The 25,837-nt window shown below is 44.1% G+C and overlaps 1 protein-coding gene across 1 annotated transcript in view; it reads left to right on the top strand.

The window, feature by feature from the left end:
* Positions 1-729: 729 nt before the first annotated feature.
* Tbc1d25 (TBC1 domain family member 25) overlaps positions 730-25,837 on the top strand; it is a 28,639-nt gene continuing 3,531 nt past the window's right edge. The window contains exons 1-3 of the mRNA XM_048335869.1: positions 730-952; positions 2,874-2,983; positions 4,732-4,886. Of these exons, the coding sequence (XP_048191826.1) occupies positions 842-952; positions 2,874-2,983; positions 4,732-4,886 (376 nt within the window). The 5' untranslated portion in view covers positions 730-841. The remainder of the gene's footprint in view (positions 953-2,873; positions 2,984-4,731; positions 4,887-25,837) is intronic.

The raw sequence follows: 25,837 nt of genomic DNA, 5'->3' as shown, positions 1-25,837 counted from the left end.
CCAGCAAGCCTAAAAACAGCTTTCGGGGGGTGGGGGGTGGGGGGGAGAATTACTTAATGGTAGTATAACAAGCATACAGGAAGGGTAAAACTGATTGATACAAGTACCATTCCATTAATTTTCACAAGGTGCAAATTCTTTTTTTTTTTTTTTTTTTTTTTTTGCCACTCCTGGGCCTTGGACTCAGGGCCAGAGCACTGTCCCTGGCTTCTTTTTGCTCAAGGCTAGCACTGTCAACTTGGGCCATGGCGCCACTTCTGGCTTTTTCAGTTTATGTGGTGCTGAGGAATCGAACCTAGGGCTTCATGTATATGAGGCAAGCACTCTTGCCACTAGGCCATATTCCCGGCTCCCGCAAATTCTTTTTAATAAGACTGGAAAGACTATTTTCTTTGTGTTCTGAGAATTCCTGAAGCAAGGGCCACAGCTATCTGATACAGATGACATCATCTATCAGCAGAGGGGTGAGGAAACTTGGTGCGGAGCTGTCACGCACAGCTTCCTTTCCCCGCCTACTTCTCTCTGGAACCAGTTGTCAGTTTACCACGCCCTTAGATGAATCCGGAAGAAGACTGCCAAAACAACCAAGCTGCAGGACCCGGGACTGACTTTAGGGGTGGGACTCTGAGCAAGAGCACATGAGGCGCGTGCGCAGATGCGACTTCTAGCCAGGGCCAGGTGGGAGGGGCGTTGGGGGGGGGGGAGTCGTATGGTACGTTCTGCGCCTGCGCCCCAGCCCCGGCGCAAGGTGGGGCCACGGGTGCCCTCACTATAGGTTACGTGTATAAAGGGTAGGGGGGCCAACGGGGTCAAACGTCACCTTGAGGCAGGTGGCGGCGGGATGGCAACGGCCTCCGGGTCCTCAGATTTTGCCAGCCCCGGAGTGCCCCCGCCGGGTGGGAGACTTCAGACAGAGGAGGAGGAACGAGAGGTGGTCCGAGTACGAGTGAAGGTGAGACTAGCGACCCTCCGGCCCGCCCGCCCCGGTATCCCCGAAGGATTGGACCATGATGGCTGTTATAAGATCGAGGGAGGGACCTGAGGCTTGGGGCGTAACTAACTATAGGGGCGAGGCTTGAGAGCATAATAATAGAAGGGGGACTGAAGACTTGGGTCCTAGGGAGGGAATCACAGGGCGTGGGACTGGGGCTGGAATGTGTGGATGAAGCTTTTGAGTACAGAGGTGCTCTAAGAGTTGGGGTTGCTGTAGTGGAGGGGTGGAGCCTTTAGAAATGTAGGGGTGCCCTAGCTGTCTGAAAGAGGAGTCCTGCAGTCAATCGATAGGTGTTGAGAACACTTTTTTTGTGAGCCCCTGCCATTTGGCCCCTGTTCTGGTCGGGGGGAGGGGCAGGAGGAAGGGGGAAGACAACTGAAGTGGTTTGGATCCTTGGTGCTATAGCGAAATAATGACAGTTTCTGAACTTGAGAGTTCATGTATAGGAAAATCCTCAGAGAAGTTATTGAAGGGTCACAGTGAATTTCCGATGACGAAGAGAGTTTTAGGTAGAAGAAACAGCCCTGACAAAGGCTGGGAGGTGGGATGAGCTTGATCAACTCCTGTGGGTTTCCATATTGCTGGAAAAGCAAAGAGTAAGCAGAGCAACGTGGCTAAGAGGCAAGAAAGGGCTCTTCTCATTCCTCCCTGGGAATGGCATTTACTGTGAACTCCAAGGGGTGGAGGACCGGGGCTTGTAGTAGTTCCAGCAAACAGTGCCCAGAGCTCAGACTAGGATAGTGGACTCGGCAGTAATGAGAGTGTCAAAAGATAGCTTCAAGCTAGGCTTCTCAGGAGGTTGAGATCCGAGGACAGCAGTTAGAAGCTAGCCCAGGCTGAACAGTGCATGAGACTCTGATCTCTAATTAACTAGCAAAAAAACAAAAAAGCTGGAAATGGAGGTGTGCTAATGTGGTAGAGTGCCAGCCTTGACTGCAAAAGGTAAGTGACAGAGTCCAGACCTTAAGTTCCAGCTGCAGTACAAGTACATATATATATATATATATATATATATATATATATATAGAGAGAGAGAGAGAGAGAGAGAGAGAGAGAGAGAGAGAGAGACAAGCAAGGCAACTGGTAGCTCACACCTTAATCCTAGCTGCTCAAGAGGCTGAGATCTGAGGATTGAAGTTGAGACAGCCTGAGCAGACAAATCCCAAAGGCTCTTAAGCTTCAGTTTTACCTAGCAGAAAGCCAGAACTGGAGTTATGGTTTTAAGTAATAGAACACCAGCCTTGAGTGGAAGGGGAGAATGCCAAGTAAGAGTATGAGGCCATGAGTTCAAGTCCCAGTACCAGCACACACACACACACGATAAATTTTTTAAATGGTATATTAAATCACTTACTTTTATAAAAATTGACTCTTAAGCAGCATAGAAAAACATTAAAAGACTGGGCACCAGTGTCTCATGCATGTCATCTTAGCTACTCAGGAGGCTGAGATCTGAAGATCTCAGTTCAAAGCCAGCCTGGCCAGGAAAGGCCATGAGACTTGAATCTCCAATTAACCAACAGAAAAAATGGAAGTGGCGCTGTGGCTCATAGTGATAGAGCACCAGCCTTGTGCTGAAGAGCTCAGGGACAGTGCCCAGGCCCAGAGTTCAAGCCCCACAACCGACAAAAAAAAAACCCAACTATGCAGAAGTTCATAGCCTGGAGTTCACCCAGCACTGGCACCTAACAACAACAACAACAAACCTGTGACTTCCTCCCACTCGTCAGAAACCTAAGTCCTCATAGTGGTCCAGAATACTCCTCTCATTCTTGCCCCTGCCCACCTCTCTGACCTTGCCTCCTTCCTCTCTGTACCTCACTCATTCTTTAGCACAGTGATTTGGGCTTAAGTGCACCACCATGTCTTCTCTCCCCAGAAATGTGAGAACTTCTTGCCACCTGAATATCGATCTTTTGCCGTAGACCCACAGATCACCTCACTGGATGTGTTACAGCACATTCTTATGCGAGCTTTTGACTTGAACGGGTGAGTAGGTAGCAACCAAGGCCTAGCCAGTCAAGTCAACAGCAGTTGTCTGATTTTTGTGCTTCTGTGTTTTGTTTTAGTTTGTCTATTTTTGGTATTACACGTATATCTCAAGAGTATTTGGGATGTTATAAGAGAAACTCTAAGCAACTGTAATACTGGGCTAAAGGGTGTGTGCTTTCAAACTTACAATGAACCATTTCAAAATGGTCTCCAGACAGGTTTTACCAATTTACAGCCTCACCAGCAATGTCTGAAATACTTGTTTCACCAGGTGCCAGTGACTCATGCCTGTAATTCTAGGTAACAGGAAGCCGAGATGTAAAGATCATGGTTTGAGGCTAACTTGGGTAGAAAAATCCCTGAGACTCTTATTTCCAGTTAGCCAACCAAAAGCTGGGCTGGAGGCATTGGCTCAAGTGGTAGAGCACCAGTGGAAAAGGCTGAGCAAAAAAGCCAAGCAAGAGCTCAAGACCCTGAGTTTAATTCCTATTACTGGCACACATACACCTACAAAGATAATAAAATACTTGTTTTACCAGGTGTGATGGCTCAAACTGTAATCCCAGCACTCAGGAGGCTGAGGCAGGAAGATTGAGAGTTCAAGGCTAGTCTGGGATTCATAGTAAGACCCTATCTCACAAATGACAACTACAAAACTTGTTTCCTACACACCCTCAGAAACAGGGGTTTCTAAAAGATATAGAAAAACTTGGGCTGGGGATATAGCCTAGTGGCAAGAGTGCCTGCCTCGGATACACGAGGCCCTAGGTTCGATTCCCCAGCACCACATATACAGAAAACGGCCAGAAGCGGCGCTGTGGCTCAAGTGGCAGAGTGCTAGCCTTGAGCGGTGCTCAGGCCCTGAGTCCAAGGCCCAGGACTGGCAAAAAAAAAAAAAAAAAAGAAAAAGAAAAACTTACCAACGTTGGTGTCTCACCAGGTTCACTGGTGGCACATGCCTGTAATCCAAACTACTCACAAGACTGTGGTTGGAGGATCTAGTTTGAAGTCAACCTAGGAAGCCAAAGCTGAGAGACTCTTATCTCAATCATTGAAAAGCCAGAAGTTAAGGGTATGGCTCAAGTAGTAGAGCACCAGCATTGAGTAAGAAAGCCAAGCAAGAGTTCAAGTCTCTGAGCTCAAGCCCAAGTACCAGCACACACAAAAAAAGGTGATGTTTCTTGGGAAACAGTTGTGATGGTTATTTTGTTATAGTAGTGGTTTTGAAGGACTATATATACCAATGTGGTAACAAATGGAAACAGCATGGAATTGATGGGCTAATGGAGAGTTAAGGTATTTCCAAAATTAAACTGATTATTACAGTATAGTTGCAGAAGTACATCTAAAGCATGAATTCTTATTTGGTTTTTTACTTTTGTTCATAAACATATTTTGTTGTAAAAAAATAACAAACATATAGATTGCTTTATTTCCCATGTAGTAAGAAGGCTTTCCACTTCCATCACTCAGCTACATTGTTGCAGTCCCTAGAGGGGACCAACATTTTACCAGTTTTCAGTGTGCCCTCCAGATACAAGCAGGTTTGTATCTGTTTCTGTGTTTATGTAACAAAATAGCTATAAATGACCTGACCTGAGGCTACCTACAGCCCTTAGCATAGTACCCAACAGGAAGCAAAGTCATCTGAACACCTTCCACATTTTCCCCCTTGTATTGGAAACTGCCCCTCAAGTTTCCAGGAAACTGGGGCCCCTAAGAGCTCCTTCATATTCTCTGTCCAGGAAGAAGAACTTCGGCATCAGTTACCTAGTCCGAGATCGCCTAGGACAGGAAGCTTACTTCTCCTTACTGTCTGATTGGGACTTGAGTACAGCTTTCACCACTGCCTCCAAACCTTACCTGCAGTTACGTGTAGACATTCGACCCTCAGAGGACAGTGAGTACCTAGTGCCCAAGGACACTGTTCTGGGGCCTACTTTTTCTCCATAGGAAGACTGCTCCCCTCTCAGTCTATACCCTCAGTGGGCTGGGCAGCAAGGTATCCTGGGCTAGAAGACCCTAGTTCAATCAGTGGGTCTTAGTTTCTTTTGTTTTGTTTTTTGCCAGTCCTGGGGCTTGAACTCAGGGCCTGAGCACTGTCCCTGGCTTCTTTTTGCTCAAGGCTAGCACTCTACCACTTGAGCCACAGTGCCACTTCCAGCTTTTTCTATATATGTGGTGCTGAGGAATCAAACCTAGGGCTTCATGTATAGGAGGCGAGCACTTTACCACTAGGCCATATTCCAGCCCAGGTCTTAGTTTCTTTATCTGTAAGTACAGGTAAAGTCAATGAGAAATCCACATAAAATATCTGAAACAGGACACAGCCACAAAGAGAATACTCAAAAAGCATTAGCTCTAATTATAATGATATTGTACCATGCTAGCATAGAACCTAGTAATGTCTGCTCTAATTACATAATGCAATAAACGAGTATATAGCTTTAGTGTTATAGATTCAGTTATAACAATATCTAAACATAGCCAGGCACTGATGGCTCATCCTGTACTCTTAGCTGCTCAGGAAGCTGAGATTTGAGGATTACAGTTCAAAGCCAGAATGAAAAAGCCATAAATGGAGGTGTGGCACAAGCCTTGAGTGAAAAAGCTAATTGTGAGCATAAGGCTCTGAGTTCAAACCCCAGTACCTGTACACTCTTACATAGCAATGCTTATTATAATGATGGTATTTAAATTTACTCATTCATTCATTTATCCTGAACACATATTTATTGGTTAACACTGTTATTCATTCCCTTGCTTTCTCAACGTGTGTGTGTGTGTGTGTGTGTGTGTGTGTGTGTGTGTGTGTACCAATATCAGAACTTGAACTCAGGGTCTTACTTTCTGGTTTGGCTTTCTTGTTTATGGCTGGAGCTCTACCAGTTAGGCTACACCTCCAATCCAACATTTTGTTGATTAACTGGAGGTGGAGTCTCTTAAACTCTTCTACCCAGGCTGCATTTGATCATTGAGAGGATCATTGGAGGATCATTGAGATCCTCCAGGTCGATCTCTGAGTAGCTAGGATTATATGTGTGAACTACTGGTACCTGACTTCTCAACTATTTTTTAATGCCAGTCCTGGAGCTTGAATTCAGGGACTAGATACTTTCCTTGAGCTTTAGTGCTCAAGGTTAGCGCTCTACCACTTGAGCTACAGGTCCACTTCTGGCTTTTTTGGGTAGTTAATTGAAGATAAGAGTCTCACAGTTAAGTCCTGGCCAGCTTAAACTGGGATCCTTGGATCTCAGCCTCCTGACTAGGTAGGATTTCAGGCATGAGCCACAAGTGCCTAGCTCAACTACTTCTAATATGTGCTCCTCCACTTCTGCCTATGTTGGCCACTTTGAGCAAACAAATTCAGATATAGTTCCAAAATCTTATTATGGACTATTAGAAAATATTGTTCTGGGGCTGGGAATATAGCTTAGTGGTAGAGTGCTCGCCTTGCATGCATGAAGCCCTGAGTTCGATTCCTCAGAACCACATAAAACAGAAAAAGCCAGAAGTGGCACTGTGGCTCAAGAAGTAGAGTGCTAGCATTGAGCAAAAAGGAAGCCAAGGACAGTGCCCAGGCCCTGAATTCAAGCCCCAGGAGTGGTAAAAATAAATATAAAAATAAATATATAAAAATAAATATAAAAACAACTAAAACCAAAAAGGCTAAAGGTATAGTTCAAAGGATAAGACCTTTAGTTCAAACCCCAGTAATCCCCACCAAAAAAAAAAAAGAAAATATTGTTTTGGTCAGTCATGGGGCTTGAATTCTCAGCCTGGGCACTTGTCCCTGAGCTCTGCAGCTCAAGGCTAGTGTTCTACCACTTTGAGCCACAGCTCCACTTCCAGTTTTCTGGTGGTTAATTGGAGATAAGAGTCTCATGGATTTTCCTGCCTGGGCTGGCTTTGAACCATGATCCTCAGATCTCAGCCTCTTGAGTAGCTAGGATTACAGGCATCTCGAGTCACCAGTGCCTGGCTTAGATAATAATTCTTTAAGACAGAGTCTTACTATGTAGCCCAGGTTAGCTTAGAAGCTATTATTGTCCTGCCTCAGTGCAAACCACCATATCTAGCTTAGAGAGTATTCTTTCAGGGTTAAATTTCCGGAATGTGTGTCTTCAGCTGTGTGTGTAGCTGTAACAGAATACTATCTCTAAGCCAGGTATAGTGGCATATGCCTGTAATCTCATGATTCAGGAGGCTGAAGCAGGACCCTTGCAAGCTTAAGGCCAGTTTGAACTACATGATGAGTATAAGGCCAGCTTAAGCTGCATAGTCAGACCCTGTCTCAAAAAAAAAAAAAAAGAGAAAAAGAAAGATTCTACAGCCTCAGTTACTTACAAGGAACAGAAATTTAAAGCCAGATCCTTGGCACCGGTGGCTCACACCTATAATCATAGCTGATGCAATGCAGTAACAGAGAGCAAACCATGGGATTAAGGTTTGGGGATCCAGGGGCCTGAAGCCTTCACTAGCTCCAGGTGCCCAAGGTCCCTTTAACAAGGTATTTATTGAGTTTGGCATAGGGGAGGACATGTAGAAAGTAAGGTATCAATATCCTTGAAGTCACAAACACCAGCATGTGATACAACCTTAATATCTTTGAAGTCACTAGCACCAACATATGTGATATAATCTTATATGTAAATGATAAGTGACTTCCTTATCTGGAGAAGTAGAGGTAAACAGTAAACAGCTTACAATTTGGATAGGCCTTTGTCTATCCCCAAGCTCCCAGAAAGTTTGGGGCCCTTTACTCACACTTAGGGTAGAATTCTGGGTCTCTGTAATGCCAGGAATGTTTGATCTTTCGAGGGTAACTCCCAGCATACTGAGAGTCAGAAAATGGCATTCCAATTCTCCTTTCCCCTTTTCACACCTCATTGCTTGGCATCCATTGATTCCCACACCTAGCCATTCAGGAGACTGAGATCTGAGGATCATCATTTGAAGCCAGCCCTAGCTGGAAAGTCTCTGAGACTTTTATCTCGAATTAACCACCAAAAAGCTGAAAGTGGAACTGGGGCTCAAGTGGGAGAATGCTAGCCTTGAGAGAAAAAAAAAATCTCAGGGACAGCACTCAGTCCCTGAGTTCAAGCCCCAGGACGGGCAAAAATAAAAATAATACAACTAGGGGAGGGGGGAGGGGGGTATGAGGGACAAGGTAACAAACAGTACAAGAAATGTATCCAATGCCAAACGTATGAAATTGTAACCTCTCTGTACATCAGTTTTATAATAAAAACTTAAAAAAAATAATAAAACTAAAGCTGAGTGCTAGTATTTCATATCTATAATCCTAGCTGTTGAGGAGGCTAAGATCTGAGAATTCAGAGCTAGGCTGGGTAGACAAATCTCCAAGATACTTTATCTCCAAATAACCAGAAAAGGCTGGAAGTAGAAGTATGATTCAAGTATCAGAGTGCCAGCTCGGAGAGATAAAGCTGTGGTAAGGGGCTGGGAATATGGCCTAGTGGTTAAGTACTGGCCTCATATACATGAAGCCCTGGGTTCTATTCCTCAGCACCACATATACAGAAAAAGCTGGAAGTGGCGTTGTGGCTCAAGTGGTAGAGTGCTAGCCTTAAACAAAAAGAAGCTCAGGGACAGTGCTCAGGCCCCGAGTTCAAGGCCCAAGACTGGCAAAAAAACAAAAAAACAAAATGCTGTGGTAAGACCTTGAGTTCAAGCCCCAGTGCCAAACAAACAAACAAAACCCACAGAAATGTATTTCTCACAGATCTGGAAGCCAGGCAGTCCAAAATAATGGAAAGGATGAAAGCACAAAGAAGTCCCCTTGTAGGCTTGGAGCCAAAGAGAGCTACTACCCCCTTAAACCTTTTTATGAGTCTTTAAAAAATATAATAGTATTATTATTATTCAGGTGATCAGAGCGGTTATAATTTCCTAAGTCAGATAATGAGTAGTTTTTGGACAACTTCACCCCTTCCTTCATTTTCCCCACTTTTCCTCTCCCATCCCTGCCCACGAGTTATGTAGGTCATTTTCCACATAGTGAATAACATGATTGCATCTGTTTATCCTTTCTCCCTCCCTTTCTAAGCCTCTCCAAAAGAAAAACCCAAAACAAAACCAAACACCACCACCACCAATAACAACAATAACAACCACAGTGTTTCCATTTCCTGGAGGGTCTTTTTTTTTTTTTTTTTTTTTGCCAGTCCTGGGGCTTGGACTCAGGGCCTGAGCACTGTCACTGGCTTCTTTTTGCTCAAGGCTAGCACTCTTCCGCTTGAGCCACAGCGCCACTTCTGGCCTTTTCTATATATGTGGTGCTGAGGAATCGAACCCAGGGCTTCATGTACACGAGGCAAGCACTTTTTGCCACTAGGCCATATTCCCAGCCCTCTCCTGGAGGGTCTTAATCAAATTCTTTGTCATCATTTTTTTTTTTTTTTTTGCCAGTCCTGGGGTTTGAACTCAGAGTCTGGACACTGTCCCTGAGCTTCTTTTGCTCAAGGCTAGCACTTTACCACTTGAACCACACTGTCACTTCCAGCCTTTTCTGTTTATGTGGTACTAAGGAATCGAACCCAGGGCTTCATGCATGCTAGGCAAGCACTCTACCACTAAGCCTCCTTGGTCATCTTTTGAAAAAGCTAAGGAATGGCACTGCAGCCCTGCGTTCAAGTCCCAGTACTGGCACAAATATTTTTGTTTACTTTTTTTTTTTTGCTAGTCCTGGGCCTTGAACTTAGAGCCTGAGCACTGTTCCTGGCTTCCTTTTTTTCTCAAGGCTAGCACTCTACCACTTGAGCCACAGCGCCACTTCTGGCCATTTTCTTTTTCTTTTCTTTTTTTTTTTTTTTTTTTTTTTTGGCCAGTCTTGGGCCTTGAACTCAGGGCCTGAGCACTGTCCCTGGCTATTTTTTGTTCAAGGCTAGCACTCTACCACTTGAGCCACAGCGCCACTTCTGGCCGTTTTCTATATATGTGGTGCTGAGAAATCGAACCTATGGCTTCATGTATACGAGGCGAGCACTTTACACTAGGCCATATTCCCAGCCCCCTGGCCATTTTCTATATATGTGGTGCTGAGGAATCAAACCTAAGGCTTCATGTATAGGAGGCAAGCAAGCACTCTTGCCATTAGGCCATATTCCCAGCCCTTTTATTTACTTTTGGTTGGTCATGGACCTTAAGGCCTGGGCACTGTTCCTGAGCTCTTTTGCTCAAGGCTAGCACTCTAGACTTTGAGCCACAACTCCACTTCTGGTTTAACTGGAGATAAAAGTGTCACTGCCTGGGCTGGCTTTGAACAGAGAGTCTCAGATCTCAGCCTCCTGAGTAGTTAAGATTACAGATGTGAGCCAGCAGCACCCAGCTGGCACAAATCCTTTTTGTTTGTTTGTTTTTGCCATTCCTGGGGACTGAACTCAGGGCCTGGGCACTGTCCCTGAGCTTCTTTTTGCTCAAGGCTAGCACTCTACCACTTGAGCCACAGCGCCACTTCCAGGCTTTCCTGTTTATGTGGTACTGAGGAATCAAACCCAGGGCTTCATACAAGCACTCTACCACTAAGCCTCTTTAGTAATTTGTAAGTGGCCTTGACTCTTAATCTAGGTTGTGTATCATTTCTCTAAAATGTTTACAGCCAGAAGTGTTTCAGATTTTGTAGTTTTTCAGTTTTAGAATATTTACAGACTTTACCTGTTGAGTATTTCTGATTCAGAAATTCAAAATCTGAAATGTTCTAAAATCCTAAACATCTTTTTTGTATGTGCTGGTACTGGGATTGAAATTGGGGCTTTGTGCTCTTATTTAGCTTTTTTGCTCTAGGCTGATGCTCTACCACTTGAGCCACAACTCCACTTTTAGTATTTTGCTAGTTAATTAGAGATGTGATTCTTATGGGCTTTTCTTCCTTGGCTGGAATCTAACCTTAATCCTCAGATCCTAGTCTCCTGAGTAGATAGGATTACATGTATGAGCCACCAACACCCAGCATAGAAGTCCAAAACTTTTTGAGCATTATATAGGTGTACACTCAAAAATTTGCAGGTCTAGGGCTGGGAATGTGGCTTAGTGGTAGAGTGCTTGCCTAGCTTTCATGAAGCCCTGGGTTTGATTCCTCAGTACCACATACACAGAAAAAGCCAGAAGTGGGCTGGGGATATGGCCTAGTGGCAAGAGTGCTTGTCTTGTATACATGAGGCCCTGGGTTCAATTCCCCAGCACCACATACATAGAAAATGGCCAGAAGTGGCGCTGTGGCTCAAGTAGTACAGTGCTAGCCTTGAGAAAAAGAGGCTCAGGGGCAGTGCCCAGGCCCTGAGTTCAAGCCTCTGGACTGGCAAAAAAAAAAAGTGCCACTCTTAGATTTCAATCTTTTGTTGTGCCAAGTCGCGAAACCACCACCAAGAAGACCACCGAGACTCAGACATTCCGAAATGCAAAAGCAAGGCAAGGCTTTATTTAAGCGAGCTGCAACTCGGGCCTCGTCCTACCCACCGACACAGCGGAGGTTAGGAGGAAGCCCCGAGCTGTGATTACACAGGGCTTATAAAGGCAAAGAACAAGGTTACAACAATCAGGTGTTCAAGCAAGCAAGATTAGGACACAGGTACAAATCTGATTGGCTCAGGGTTTAATTCTAAAATGGGGTTCACGTGGTAAAATGGGGCCTGACTTCCAAGTCTGGCACTTCACTTTCAGACTAGTAACACTCTGACCTTGGCACTTGCTTCCAAATGGTGTCAATATGGTAATAGTGTTAGGGCTCTTTAAGAGAAATGACTCAAGGGCTGGAAATATGGCCTAGTGGTAGAGTGCTTGTCTCATATACATGAAGCCCTGGGTTTGATTTCTCAGCCCCACATATATAGAAAAAGCACTGTGGCTCAAGTGGTAGAGTGCTAGCCTTGAGCAAAAAGAAGCCAGGCACAGTGCTTAGGCCCTGAGTTCAAGTGGTAGAGTGCTTTGCCTGGCAAAAGAGAGAGAAAGAGAGAGAGAGAAAAAGAAATGACCTAGATCTTAGGAAAAAATATGTATAAGGAAGTAATGTGTCAGGATATATGCAAATAATTTAGTAGACATCAAATATTTACATGTAGAAGGGTGAGATAAAGCAAAAGTAGCAAAACTGGTTATCAGGACCTAGATAAGGGTTACATAGTTGGCCAATCTGGTTTTTTTTTCCACTGTAGTGGCAGGGATGGAACTCAAGACCTTGTACCTGTTAGGCAAACGATCTACCATTGAGTTCCACATTACCTCATTTTCTTTTTGTTTATTTTAAGGCAGAATCTCAATCTTTTGCCCAGGTTGGCCTCAAACTTGAAATCCTCCTGCCTCAGCCTCCTCAGTAGTCAGGATTACAGGCATGCCCTACCACATTCTGAAATGCCCACCCCAATTTTGTGTGTGTGTGTGCGTGCGTGTGTGCGCACGCGCGTGTGACATTCTTCTTGAATTCAAGGCCTGGGCACTGTCTTTGAGCTGTTTTGCTTCAGGCTAGCATTCTACCATTTGAGCCACAGCTGCACTTATGGCTTTTCTGGTGATTAATTGGAGATAAGAGTCTCACAGAGAGCTGAGAATATGGCTTAGTGGTAGAGTGCTTGCCTTGCATGCATGAAGCCCTGGGTTTGATTCCTCAGCACCACATAAACAGAAAAAGTGTGGCTCAAGTGATAGAGCTCTAGCTTTGAGCAAAAAGAAGCCAAGGATAGTGCTCAGGCTCAGGCCCTGAGTCCAAGCCGTAGGACTGGCAAAAAAATTTTTTTAAAAAAGAGTCTCACAGACTTCTGCCTGAGCTGGCTTCGAACTGCAATCCTCACATCCCAGCTTCCTGAGTAGCTAGGATTACAGGGGTGAGCCAGCAGTACCCAGCTTTGTTCCTGAGCTTGTTTGCTCAAGACTAGTGCTCTACCACATGAGGCACAGCTATACTTCTAATTTTTTTTGGTTCTTAACTGGATATAAATGTCTCAAAGATTTTACTGCCCAGGCTGGCTTCAAACTGCTCCAATCCTCAAATCTCAGCCTCCTAAGTAGCTAGGATTATAGTCATGAACTATCAGTACCTAGCTAAATTTTTAAAAGATAATATCCATCTCAGGGCCAGGTGCTGTGGCTCACACTTGTAATCCTAGATACTCAGAAGGTTGAGATATGAGAATTGAGCTTCAAAGCTACTGCAGCCAGGAACATCCATGAGACTTATCTCCAACTAACTACCAAAAAGCCAGAAGTAGAACTCTGTCTCAAGTGGTAGAGCACTAGCATTGAGCACAAAAGCTGAGGAACAGTGCCAAGGCCCTGAGTTCAAGCCCCAGGACTGGCTTACAAAAAATTTAGTCTTAAGGAGGGCCTGGGCAGGAAAGCTCCTGAGACCATTATCTCTATTTAACCCACAGAAAACTGGAAGTTGCGCTGTGGCCCAAAGTGATACAGTGCTAGCCTTGAATAAAAAAGTTCAGGGAGGGCTTGGAATGTGGCTTAGTGGGAGAGTACTCCCTAGCATGAAACCCTGGATTCAATTCCTTAGCACCACAAACACAGAAAAATCCAGAAATGGGTACTGTGGCTTAAGTGGCAGAGTGCTAGCCTTGAGCAAAAAGAAGCCAGGGACAATGCTCAGGCTCTGAGACCAAACCATACAACTGACAAAAAAAAAAGCTCAGAGACAATGTCCAGGCCCTGAGTTCAAGCCCCATTACCAACAACAACAAAAAAAAGCACAGGGCCACATGTTTTCTCTCATATGAGGAAGTTAGGTCTAAAATACACTGGTACATGATAAATTGTACAGGACTCTAGGCATTTACACACAGTGAGACCCAAGGAAACTATTCTTAGGGGAGGAACACAAAGGCACAATGCCTATGTGCATCTAGTCATATAAAATAATATTTTTCAAAATGAACTCCAAGAAATGGAATGAAGAGCTTTTTTTCTTTGTTGCTGTTTTTGTTCTCTTTCCTTGTCTTGTTTATTTATGCCTTTAAGAGGGCAAGGGGGGGTCACAGAAATGGAGGGACAAAGGATGTGGCAATGGTACTCACTAGACACTATGTTGAAAATGAACTATACAACTAGGAGATGGGCTGGGAATATGGCCTAGTGGTAAAGTGCTCGCCTCATATACATGAAGCCCTGGGTTCAGTTCCTCAGCACCACATATATAGAAAAAAGCCGGAAGTAGTGCTGTGGCTAAAGAGGTAGAGTGCTAGCCTTGAGCAAAAAGAAGCCAGAGACAGTGCTCAAGCCCTGAGTCCACGCCCCAGGACTGGCAACTAAAACAAAACAAATAAACAACTAGGAGAGAGCTAGGGAAGGTGTAACATTGTCCAAAAAGAAATGTACTCATTACCTGACTTATGTAACTATAACCCCTCTGTACATCACCTTTGTAGTAACAATTTAAAAAACATTTTGAAGTGCAAGGCCCTGAGTTCAAGACCCTCTACTAGCACACACTCAAAAATATATAGTAAAATAAGTTACCTTTTTTTTTGCCAGTCCTGGGGCTTGAACTCAGGGCCTGAGCACTGTCCCTGGCTTCCTTTTGCTCAAGGCTAGCACACTGCCACTTGAGCCACAGCACCCACTTTCGGCTTTTTCTGTATATGTGGTGCTGAGGAATCGAACCCAGGGCTTCATGCATGCTAGGTAAGCACTCTACAGCTAAGCCACATTCCAAGCCCCCATAAGTTACCTTTTTAAAATAACTTTTCACATGCTAGACAAGTTCTCTACTACTGAGCTACATCCCAACCCTACCAGGTCCTAACTATGGGAAAGTTTATTTCTGAATCCCTAGTTTCTTAATACTAATCTCTGTTAAATCCTAAGCCAGTTTTACATTATTTTGTTTTGTATGCTTGTCTTATTTTTTGAGGAAAGCTATTTATATGTAGCCCAGACTGGCCTGAACAGAACCTACGGCATCAGCTTCTAGTACTGGAATTTCAGGTATATGCCAGATTGCCTGGTTTAAAGTTGCTTTACTCACCGTAGCTTTATGACAGAGCTGGGTACTGTGGCTCATGCCTGTAATCCTAGCTAATCATAAGGCTGATACATGAAGGAACTGTTTGATGCCAGCCCAAGCCAAAAAATCCAGGAGATTCGTTCTCCAATTAACCAATAAAAACAAGATTGGCAGTATGACTTAAGTGGTAGAGCACTAGCCTAAATGAGAAAGTCAAGCAATAGTATGAAGCCCTGAGTTCAGCCTTTATGCTGACACAAAATAGAAAATAAGTTTTAGGTGCCCAGTAAATAATAGTGTTTTGAGTTTTTTTGTTTGTTTGTTATGTGCTAGTCCTGGGGCTTGAACTCAGGACCTGAATGCTTTCCCTGAGGATTTTTGCTCAAGGTTAGCACTCTACCGTATAGCTCCACTTCTAACTTTTTGGTGGTTATTTGGAGATAAGATTCTCAAGGACTTTCCTGCCTGGGGTGGCTTCAAATGGTGAGCCACAGGTCACAGCCTCATTAGTAGCTAGGACTACAAGTGTGAGCCACTATCACCTGCCTCTTTTTATTTTATTTTTTATTTATTTATTTTTTGGCCTGTCCTGGGGCTTGAACTCAGGGACTGGGCACTGTCCCTGGCTTCTTTTTGCTCAAGGCTAGCACTCTGCCACTTGAGCCACAGTGCCACTTCTGGCCGTTTTCTATATATGTGGTGCTGGGGAATCGAACCAAGGGCTTCATGTATACATGGCGAGCACTCTTACCACTAGGCCATATTCCCAGCCCCCTCTTTTTATTTTTAATAAGACTAATATAGCTCTCCATTTTTTAATTGTATTTTATTTTATTGTGCTGGTCCTAGGGCTTGAACTCAGGGTGTATGGCCTGTCTCTGAGCTTTTGTTACTCAAGACTAGTGCTCTACCACTTGAGCCACAGCTCTATTTCTGACTTTGGGGCAGTTAATTGGAGATAAGAGTTTCACAGAAGCTGGGCATCAGTGGCTCATGCTTGTAATCCTAGCTACTCATGAGACTAAGATCTGAGGCTCATGGTTCAAAGCAAGCCCAGACAGGGAAGTCTGTGAGACTCTTATCTCACTAAAATACAAAAAAAAAAACTGGAAGTGGAGCTGTGGCTTAAGTGGTAGCCACATGCTGGAACATAAGAAGCTCAGGGGGCTGGCAAGGCACTGTGGCTCAAGTGGTAGAGTGCTAGCCTTGAGCAAAAGAAGCTCAGAAACAGTGCCTAAGACCCAGTTCAAACCCCAGGAGTAGCAAAACAAACAAACAAACAAGAAGAAGCTCAGAGGTCTGGGAATATGGTTTAGTGGTAGAGTGCTTGCTTAGCATGCATAAAACCCTGGGTTTGATTCCTCGGTACCACATAAGCAGAAAAAGGAAGTGGCGCTATGGCTCTAGTGGTAGAGTGCTAGCTTTGAGCAAAAGAAGCTCAAGGACAGTGCCCATGCCCCCTGAGTTCAAGCCCCAGGACTGGCAAGAAAAAAAGAAAGCTCAAGCACAACACCCATGCCCTGAGTTCAAGCCTCATGACCAGAAAACAAAAGTCTCACGGACTTTCCTGCCCAGGTTGGCTTTGAACCTCTACCCTCATATCACTGCTTCCTAAGTACCTAGGAGAGCCACAGGTGTCTGGATCTCCATTTTTATTTTTAATAAGAACAATATAGTTGAGTGCCAATGGCATGCCTATAATCTTAGCTACTCAGAAGGCAGAGATCTGAGGATTGCGGGTCAAAGCCATCCGGGGCAGGAAGTCCTTGACTCTTTTCTCCAATTAACTACCAAAAAAGCCAAAAGTGGAGCTGTGGCTCAAGAGGTAGAGCACTAGCCTTAAGTAGAAAAGCTCAAAGATAGTGGCCAGTCCCCACGTTCAAGCCCCCAGAACTGGCACAAAAATAAATAAATAGGAGTCAAAGATTCTGTCTGATCTGCCTCTAAACCCTGATCCTAAGATCTCAATCTCTTGAGTAGCTAGGATTACATACATGAGCTTCTAGTGCCTAGCTCTAGCTATTTTTTCCTTATTCTTTGAGGTGCTAGTGTGGGATGCAGGGTTTTGTGCTGAAGTGCCAGACTTTGAAGTCAGGCCCCACTTTACCACGTGAACCCCATTTTACCACGTGAGCCCCATTTTACCACGTGAACCCCATTTTAGAATCAAACCCTGAGCCAATCAGATTTGTACCTGTGTCCTAATCTTGCTTGCTTGAACAGCTGATTGTTGTAACCTTGTTCTTTGCCTTTATAAGCCCTGTGTAATCACAGCTCGGGGCTCCCTCCTAACCTCCGCTGTGTCGGTGGGTAGGACGAGGCCCGAGTTGCAGCTCGCTTAAATAAAGCCTTGCCTTGCTTTTGCATTTCGGAATGTCTGAGTCTCGGTGGTCTTCTTGGTGGTGGTCTCACGACTTGGCACAACAGTGCATGGCAGGCAAGAACACTTATTACCACTGAGTTACAACCCGAGGCCATAGATTTAATTTTTTTTTTTTTTTGCCAGTCCTGGGCCTTGGACTCAGGGCCTGAGCACTGTCCCTGGCTTCTTCCTGCTCAAGGCTAGCACTCTGCCACTTCTGGCCATTTTCTGTATATATGGTGCTGGGGAATTGAACCCAGGGCCTCATGTATATGAGGCAAGCACTCTTGCCACTAGGTCATATCCCCAGCCCCTAGATTTAATTTTTTTAATAGGGCCTTGCTCTCTTGCTTAGCATTTTTGCTCAAGGCTGGTGCTCTACCACTTGAGCCAAACCTTCACTTCTGACTTTCTACTAGCTAACTGGAGATAAGAGTCTTTTGAATTTGCTTGCCTAGGCTAGCTGTTTTCAAATTTTGATCCCCAGATCTCAGCCTCCCAGAGCTAGGATTACAAGCATGAGCCATTGGCACCCAGGCATAGACCTAGGTTTTGTTTTGTTTTCTGTTTGTTCCAGAACTGGGTCTCACACTCTTCCCTGACTTTCTACACCAAAGGCTAGTGCTCTACCACTTGAAACACACCTCCACGTCTGACTTTTTGCTGGTAAACTGGAAATAAGAGTTTCATAGACTTCTGCTTGGGCTAGCTTTGAAATACAATTCTCAGATTTCAGCCTCCTGAGTAACTTGGATTATAGGCATAAGCTGCCAGCACCTGATCTAGCTTTGAAAAAATTGGCTTTAAATTTTGGGCTGTGAACTTAGTAGTAGAACACTTGTCTGACATGCTTGATGTTCTGTTTTCCTCACCCAGCACTCAAAGAAAGAAAATTCAGATAGCTAAATATATTAGCATCATTTGCTAACTAGCCAATTTTTGTTGCATTGATTGTAAATGATACTTTGATTACATATGATGTTTCTATATACACATGTACACTTGGATTTATTTCTTGGCTTATTCTGTGAACTGCCTTTGTCTGTTGCTATGCTAATACCATTTTATTTTTGTGGTCAGGTTCTTTGTGTGTGTGGAGGGGGGTTCTGTGTGTGTGTGTATGTGTGTTATAGGGCTTGAACACAGGCCTGGGCCCTGTCCCTGAGCCTCTTTGTACTCAAGACTAGCACTCTACCGCTTCAGCCACACTGCCACTTCCAGTTTTCAAGTGGTGGAGATAAGAGTCTCATGGGGACTTTTCTGCCTGGGCTGGCTTCAAACTGATCCTCAGATCTCAGCCTCCTGAGCAGCTAAGATTACATGCATGAGCCACCAGTGTCTGGCTCCTTAGCTATTCCGAACCATAATTTCCTCATGTGAACCTTTAAATAGTTTCATCGAGTTCTGGAAAAAGTCCCCATTATATTTCTTGCTAGCCTTATACTATATATATTTATTTACAATTTAACATGTTTGATGACTTTGTGATAAGAAAAGGCGATGCATGCCAATACACATTATGTAATACAAGCATGAGTGTTGGCCAGCAGCACATAAAGAAACATTTGGCTCTTTCTCCAGGAAATGTGTATGTATTCATACTAAGTAGGTTATATAAAGACTATATATAAACTTCTGTCGGTCCAGGTCAGGTTTTGCCCCAGATGAAGGACTTCTCAGCCTATTTTATTAATGTGCTTTGTCAGTATATAATGCCTCGCTTTTTCTATTAAATGCTTTGGGGCTTCTGTGGTGCTTTTTCTGACATTCATATTGTTGCTTTTTGTTTGTTTGTTCACCTGGTATACTTTAGGCTTCATTAATTTTCAATCTTTCTTAGCTACCTTTTTTTAAGAAAAACCTCAGAGCTGGACTTATGCTTTAAAAAAAAAGCACAGTTAGCAGAGAGATCTTTTATTGTTTTGTTTTGTTTATTTTTTTGTCATGGAGCCTGGGCGCTGTCCCTGAGCTCTTCAGCTCAAGGCTAGCACTCTGAGCCACCACACCACTTCCAGTGTTCTGGTGATTAATTGGAGATAAAAGTCTCATGGACTTTCCTGCCAGGGCAGGCTTTGAACTGCGATCCTCAGATCTCAGCTTCCTGAGTAGATAGGATTAAAGGCGTGAGCCGCCAGTACTTGCTGTTATTTTGTTGTTGTTGTTGTTTTGAGAGAGTCTTGCTATGAGCCCCAGCTGACCTGGAGCTTATGAGTCTTTTGCCCCTGCTTCCTTACTGCCAGAATTACAGGTATATATCATCATACCTGGCTTGACAGTGGAATCATTATTTTATTTTGTTTTGTGTGTTTTGTTTTGTATGGTACTGGGGCTTGAACTCAAGACTTCATACTTCCTCTTGGCTCAAGGATGGTACTCTACATCTTGAGCCATGCCTGTACTTCTAACTTTTGTTTAATTGGAGATAAGAGCCTCACAGACTCTTTCTTCCTGAGTTAGCTTCCAATTTCCATGTTCAGATCTCAGCGTTTTGAGTAACTAGGGTTACAGGCATGAGCTACCAGCTACCAGCTGGTAGTGGACTCTTTAGGCTTTTCCTCCTCCAGTCTTTCTCCCTGGCCCTTGAAATGGAGTTTTAGAACATTTCTAATTTTTTTACTGTATGATTTTTAAAAATTGTTATAAAGGTGATTTACAGGGCTGGGAATATGGCTTAGTGGTAGAGTGCTTTCCTAGCCTGCATGAAGCCCTGGGTTTGATTCCTCAATACCACATAAAAAGAAAAAGCCAGAAGTAGTGCTGTGGCTCAAATGGTAGAGTGCTAGCCTTGAGCAAAAGCTCAGGGACAGTGCCCAGGCCCTGAGTTCAAGCCTCAGGACTGGCCCCCAAAAAGGTGATTTATAGATGAGTTATAGTAACATAAGTCAGTTAAATAGTACATTTCTTTAAAACTTTTTAGGATATATTAATATTTTACTATAAATCAAACCATTTATTTGAGCAGGTTTTTAGGAAGTGTTACTTTGTCTATTGTGTTAAGAAAATAGAAATTATGACAACTTGAGCTGATAGTACTTTTAAGTAATGTTAAACATCATGGCTTCTAATTCTAAAACTTAAACTGTTTACAGCTAGTTTCATGTTACTTTTTGACCTTTTGTTGTTTTAAAGGCGATGTACAGTGGGGTTAGAGTTACATAAGTCTGATAAAGAATTCATTTCTTTGTGGACACCCCTTCCTTCATTCCCTCCCAGTTTTTCCCTCCCATCCCCACCCACAATTGTACAGTTCATTTGCAACATAGTGTCCTGTGAGTACCACTGCTGTATTTGTTCACCCTTTGTCTCTCCATTTCTGTGCCCCCCCTTACCCTCCCAAAGACAGATAAATGAAAAAACCAGACAAAAAGAAAAGAAAACAAAAACAGCAACAAAGAAAAAAACCTCGTTTCTTTTTTTTTTTTTTTTTTTGCCACTCAGGGCCTGAGCACTGCTCCTGGCTTCTTCCCACTCAAGGCTAGCTCTAGCTCTCTGCCACTTGAGCCACAGTGTCACTTCTGGCTGTTTTCTGTATAAGTGGTGCTGGGGAATTGAACCCCGGGCTTCATGTATATGAGGCACTCTTGCCACTAGGCCATATCCCCAGCCCCTTCCAGTTAGCCAATTTCTTTTTTTTTCTTTCTTTGCCAGTCCTGGGGCTTGAACTCAGGACCTGAGCACTGTCCCTGGCTTCTTTTTACTCAAGGCTAGCACTCTTACCACTTGAGCCACAGCGGCACTTCTGGCTTTTTCTGTATATGTGGTGCTGAGGAATCAAACCCATGGCTTCGTGTATACAAGGCAAGCACTCTACCACGAGGCCATATTCCAAGCCCCAAAACCTCTTGTTTCAATTTTCTGGTAATTTTGTTTTCTTTTTAAATCCCCCCTCCCCCAGACTGGGATTTGAACTCAGTATCTGACACCTTTCCTCATTGGCTAGTACTCTACCACCTGAGCCATGCCTTGAACCCCACTTTTTTTTTTTTTGGCCAGTTCTGGGGCTTGGACTCAGGGCCTGAGCACTGTCCCTGGCTTCTTTTTGCTCAAGGCTAGCACTCTGCCACTTGAGCCACAGCGCCACTTCTGGCCGTTTTCTGTACATGTGGTGGTGGGGAATTGAACCCAGGGCCTCATGTATACGAGGTAAGCACTCTTGCCACTAGGCCATATCCCCAGCCCCTGAACCCCACTTTTTAAGTTATTGATAACATACTAAGTCTGTTACATTTTGGGAATTCTAATGTAAAATCACAAATTCCCAATCATATTACCTGTTTGTCATTTTATGTGTGACATGTGTTTAACATACATTTTGAGAAATGTATCATGTCAACCTCGATAGTATACTTACACACATCTAGATAGTATAGCCTGCTCTAGGTTAGATGATATATAGAGATATACAGTGTGTGTGCACACATGCACTAGTGAGGCCTGTTACGCTCCTAGGAACCATAGTGCACAATATTAAATTAAGCACAAGGGAAAATGATGCTATCATGAGACATGAGAAGCCAGACTGATGGCTGACGCCTATAATCTTAGCAACTCAGGAAGCTGAAATCTGAGGATTAGGATTACAGTTCAAAGACAACCTAGGCAGGAAAGTCTGTGAGACTCTTATCTCCAATTAATCACAAAAGAAAAAGCTGGAAGCACCGCTGTGGCTCAAGTGGTAGAGCACTGGCTTTGAGCTGAAATAGCTCAAGTACATTGCCCAAGCCCTGAGTTAAACCTAGGAGCAGAAAAAAAAGCAAAGGAAGGAATAACATTGTCCAAAAAGAAATGTACTCATTACCCATGTAGCCCCTCTGTACATCACCTTTATAATAATAATATAAAACATATAATATATATAATAACAATAAAATTTTAGAGAAGAAGTCCAGATCTAAAATCAGTCCAGGCAGACAAGTCTGCAGGACTCCATCTCCAGCAAAATGCTGGATTAGCGGTGTGGCTCAGGTGGTAGATTACCATCCATGAGTGGAAAAGCCAAATTAGAGTGTGATGCTTTGAGCTCAAGCCCCAGGACTGTCACTGAGAGAGAGAGAGAGAGAGAGAGAGAGAGAGAGAGGAGGGAGCGGAGGGAGCGAGAGGGAGAGGAAGAGGAGAGAGAAGAAAGAAGGAAGGAAGGGAAAGAGAAAGAAAGGAAGGGAGGGAAGGAGGGAGGGAGGAAGGAAGGAAGGAAGGAAGGAAGGAAGGAAGGAAGGAAGGAAGGAAGGAAGGAAGGAAGGAAGGAAGGAAGGAAGGAAGGAAGGAAGGAAATGAGGAACCTGGGAAGGAGGGAGTCTTGTTTTTTGTTTTTTGTTTTTTGGCTGCCTTGAGCTCAAGCACCAGGACTGTCACAGAGAGAGAAGGGGGGGAGGGGAAGAAGGAGATAGAGAGAGGAGAGAGAAATGAAAGAAAGAAGGAAGGAAGAAAGAAAGAAAATGACCTGGGAAAGAGGGAAAGTATTTCATTGGCCAACTACATCTGTAGTGGCTTGGCTATAGGTGGTTCACTTGGATCACAGGCCTTTGTGCTTTGTGAGTGCCTGAGCTAGAATTTTTTTAAATTATGCGTGTATATATATGTGTGTGTGCACATGTGTGTACACCAGTTACTGGGGTTTGAGTTAGGGCCTGGGTACTATCCCTTTTTTCGCTCAAGACTGGTGCTCTACCACCTAAGTCACAGCTCCATATCAGGCTTTTTTTTAGTGGTTAATTGGAGTTTCATGGATTTTTCCTGCCTGAGCTGGCTTTGAACCTAGATTGTTAGATCTTAGCCTCCTAAGTAGCTTGGATATCAGGAGTGAGCCACCAATGCCAGACCTGAGCTGCTAGCATTTTACTTCTGGAGTTGTGCAGCAGGAACTTCAACCCCAGTCTGCCCTTCCTTCCATTATAAGCAGCCTACCCTTTGTCTCTAGAAGTTGGCAAGAGTTTTTCTCCATTCTTAGAATCTGGACATATGAATAAGATATGGAGAGGCCTGCTGTATGTGTTGTTTGCTAACCAATCCTAGACAAGACTTTTGAGCCATTTCTTCATCTTGGGAAAATATTCCAGTCATATTATTCATTACTTGTTTATTCTAACATCTGTACCTGATCCCTTTTCCCATCTGCATTTCCTATTAGGTCTCCTGAGTTTAATCTCCTGTCCCAAGCTGGGCGCCAGTGGCTCATACCTGTAATGTTAGCTACTCAGGAGGCTGAGATCTGAGGATCGTGGTTCAAAACCAGCCCATGGGAAAGGGGAGGTAACAAGTATGACAAGAAATGTACTCACTACCTTACATATATAACTAACTCCTCTGTACATCACTTTGACAATAAAATTAAATGGGAAAAAAAAATAAACAAAGCCAGCCCAGGCAGGACAGTCAGAGACTCTTATCTCCAATAAACTACTCAAAAAAGTCAGAAGTGGTGCTGTGACAAATGGTAGAATGCTGGCCTTGAGCAAATGAAGCTCAGGGAGAGTGCCTAGGTCCTGAGTTCAAGCCCCAAGACTGGCAAAAGAAAAATCATCTAGCCATAGCTCTATGCCTTGAAGTGCTTCTTCTATTTGTTCTTTCAGACTATTTGATTTTCAAGTAGCATGACCTTCATCTCACCTATAAAGTCTTAATGCTCTCATTGTTTCACTTCTTGTGGGGGAGGGGGTTATGGGGCTTGAACTCAGGGCCTGAGCATTGTTTCTGAGGGGTTTTTGCTTAAATCTAGCACTGTACCATTTGAGCCACAGTGCTACTTCCAGTTTTCTGGTAGTTAATTGGAGATAAGAATTTTACAAATGTTTCTGCCTGCCCGGGTTGGCTTCGAACCACCATCCTCAGATTTCAGCCTCCTAAGTAGCTAGGATTACAGGCATGAGTCACTGGTGCCTGGCTATTTTGTTTTGTTTTGATTTGATTTTTGCTTATTTATTTTGCTGGTCCTAGAGCTTGAACTCAGAGGCCTTACACTCTACTTATCTTCTTTCGCTCAAGGCTGGTATTCTACCAGTTAAACCATAGCTCCATTTCTGACTTTTTCCTAGTTAATTGGAAATAAGGGTCTGCCTAGGATCGCTTCAAATCAGGATCCTTAGATCTCAGCCTCCTATGTAGCTGGGATTACAGGCCTGAGCCATAGGCACCCAACTTCTGATTGTTGAACAATCTGGCTGGGGGGCGAGGGGCTCATGCCTGTAAACCTAGCAACTCAGAAAGCTGAGATCCAAGGATGGCAGTTTGAAACCAGCTCAGTCAGGAAAGACTGAGAGACTCCATCTCCAATAAACCACCAATAAAAGACACAAATAGAAGTGTGGCTCAAGTGGTAGAGCACACTAGGCTTGAGCACAAAAGCTTGGGGCTAGTGCCCAGGCCCTGAGATCAAGCCTCAGGACTGGCAAAAAAATGAAATGCAGAGAGCCGGCACTGATAGCTCCTATCTGTAATCCTAGCTACTCAGTAGGCTGAGATCTGAGGATCTTGTTTCAAAGCCAGCCCCAGCAAGAAAGTCTGTGAGATTCTTATATCCAATTAACCACCAGAAAATCAGAAGTAGCATTGTGGCTCAAGTGGTAGAGTGCTAGAGCTGAGCTGAAGAGCTGAGGGACAGTGTCCAGGCCCTGAGTTCAAGCCCCATGACTAACAAAAAAATAATAAATGTAGAGATAAGAGCTAAGTACTAGTGGCTCACATGTATTTTTAAGGAGGATATGCATGTATATTAGTGGTAGGGTACTTGTCTAGTATGAGTGAGGCCTTTTATTTGCTCCGCAGCACAATTTCTTCTTCAAAAAAGAAAGGATAAGACTGGGGATGTGGCTTAGTGGTAGAGTGCTTGCCTAGCATGCACGAAGCCCGGGGTTTGATTCCTCAATACTACGTATACAGAAAAAGCTGAAAGTGGAACTGTGGCTCAAGTGGTAGAGCACTAGCCTTGAGCTGAAGAGCTCAGGGACAGAGCCCAGGCCCTTGAGATCAAGCCCTGGGACTGGGAAAGAAAGAAAGAGAAGAGAGGGGTGGGAAGAGGGAAAGGAAGGATAAGCCAGGCCTGTAATCCTAGCTACTCTGGAGGCTGAGATCCGAGGATTGAGGCTCAAAGCCACCCTGGGCAGGAAAGTCCATGAGACTCTTATTTCCAATTAAACACCAGGAAAGTCAAAAGTGGAGCTGTGCCTTTGAGTGCTTCCTTTGAGCAAACAAGCTCAGGGCAGCACCCAGGCATGAGGTCAAGCCTCAGAACCAACACAAAAAATAACTGAGACAGGGTTTCACTCTATACCCCAAGTTGGTCCAGAATTCATGATATAGATATGGAATTCATGATATACATGCCTATACACCTTTTTTGCCAGTCCTGGCGCTTCAGTCTCAGGGCCTGAGCACTGTCCCTGGCTTCTTTTTGCTCAAGGCTAGCACTCTCCCACCTGAGCCACAGCACCACTTCTGGCTTTTTCTATATATGTGGTGCTGGGGGAATCAAACCCAGGGCTTCATGTGTAGGAGGCAAGCACTCTAACACTAAGCCATATACCCAGCCAGTCTA

Source organism: Perognathus longimembris, chromosome 28 (genome assembly GCF_023159225.1).
Source record: "Perognathus longimembris pacificus isolate PPM17 chromosome 28, ASM2315922v1, whole genome shotgun sequence".
Lineage (NCBI taxonomy): Eukaryota > Metazoa > Chordata > Mammalia > Rodentia > Heteromyidae > Perognathus > Perognathus longimembris.
Note: the sequence above shows the minus strand (reverse complement) of the source record. Positions and strands in the feature narration are given on the sequence as shown.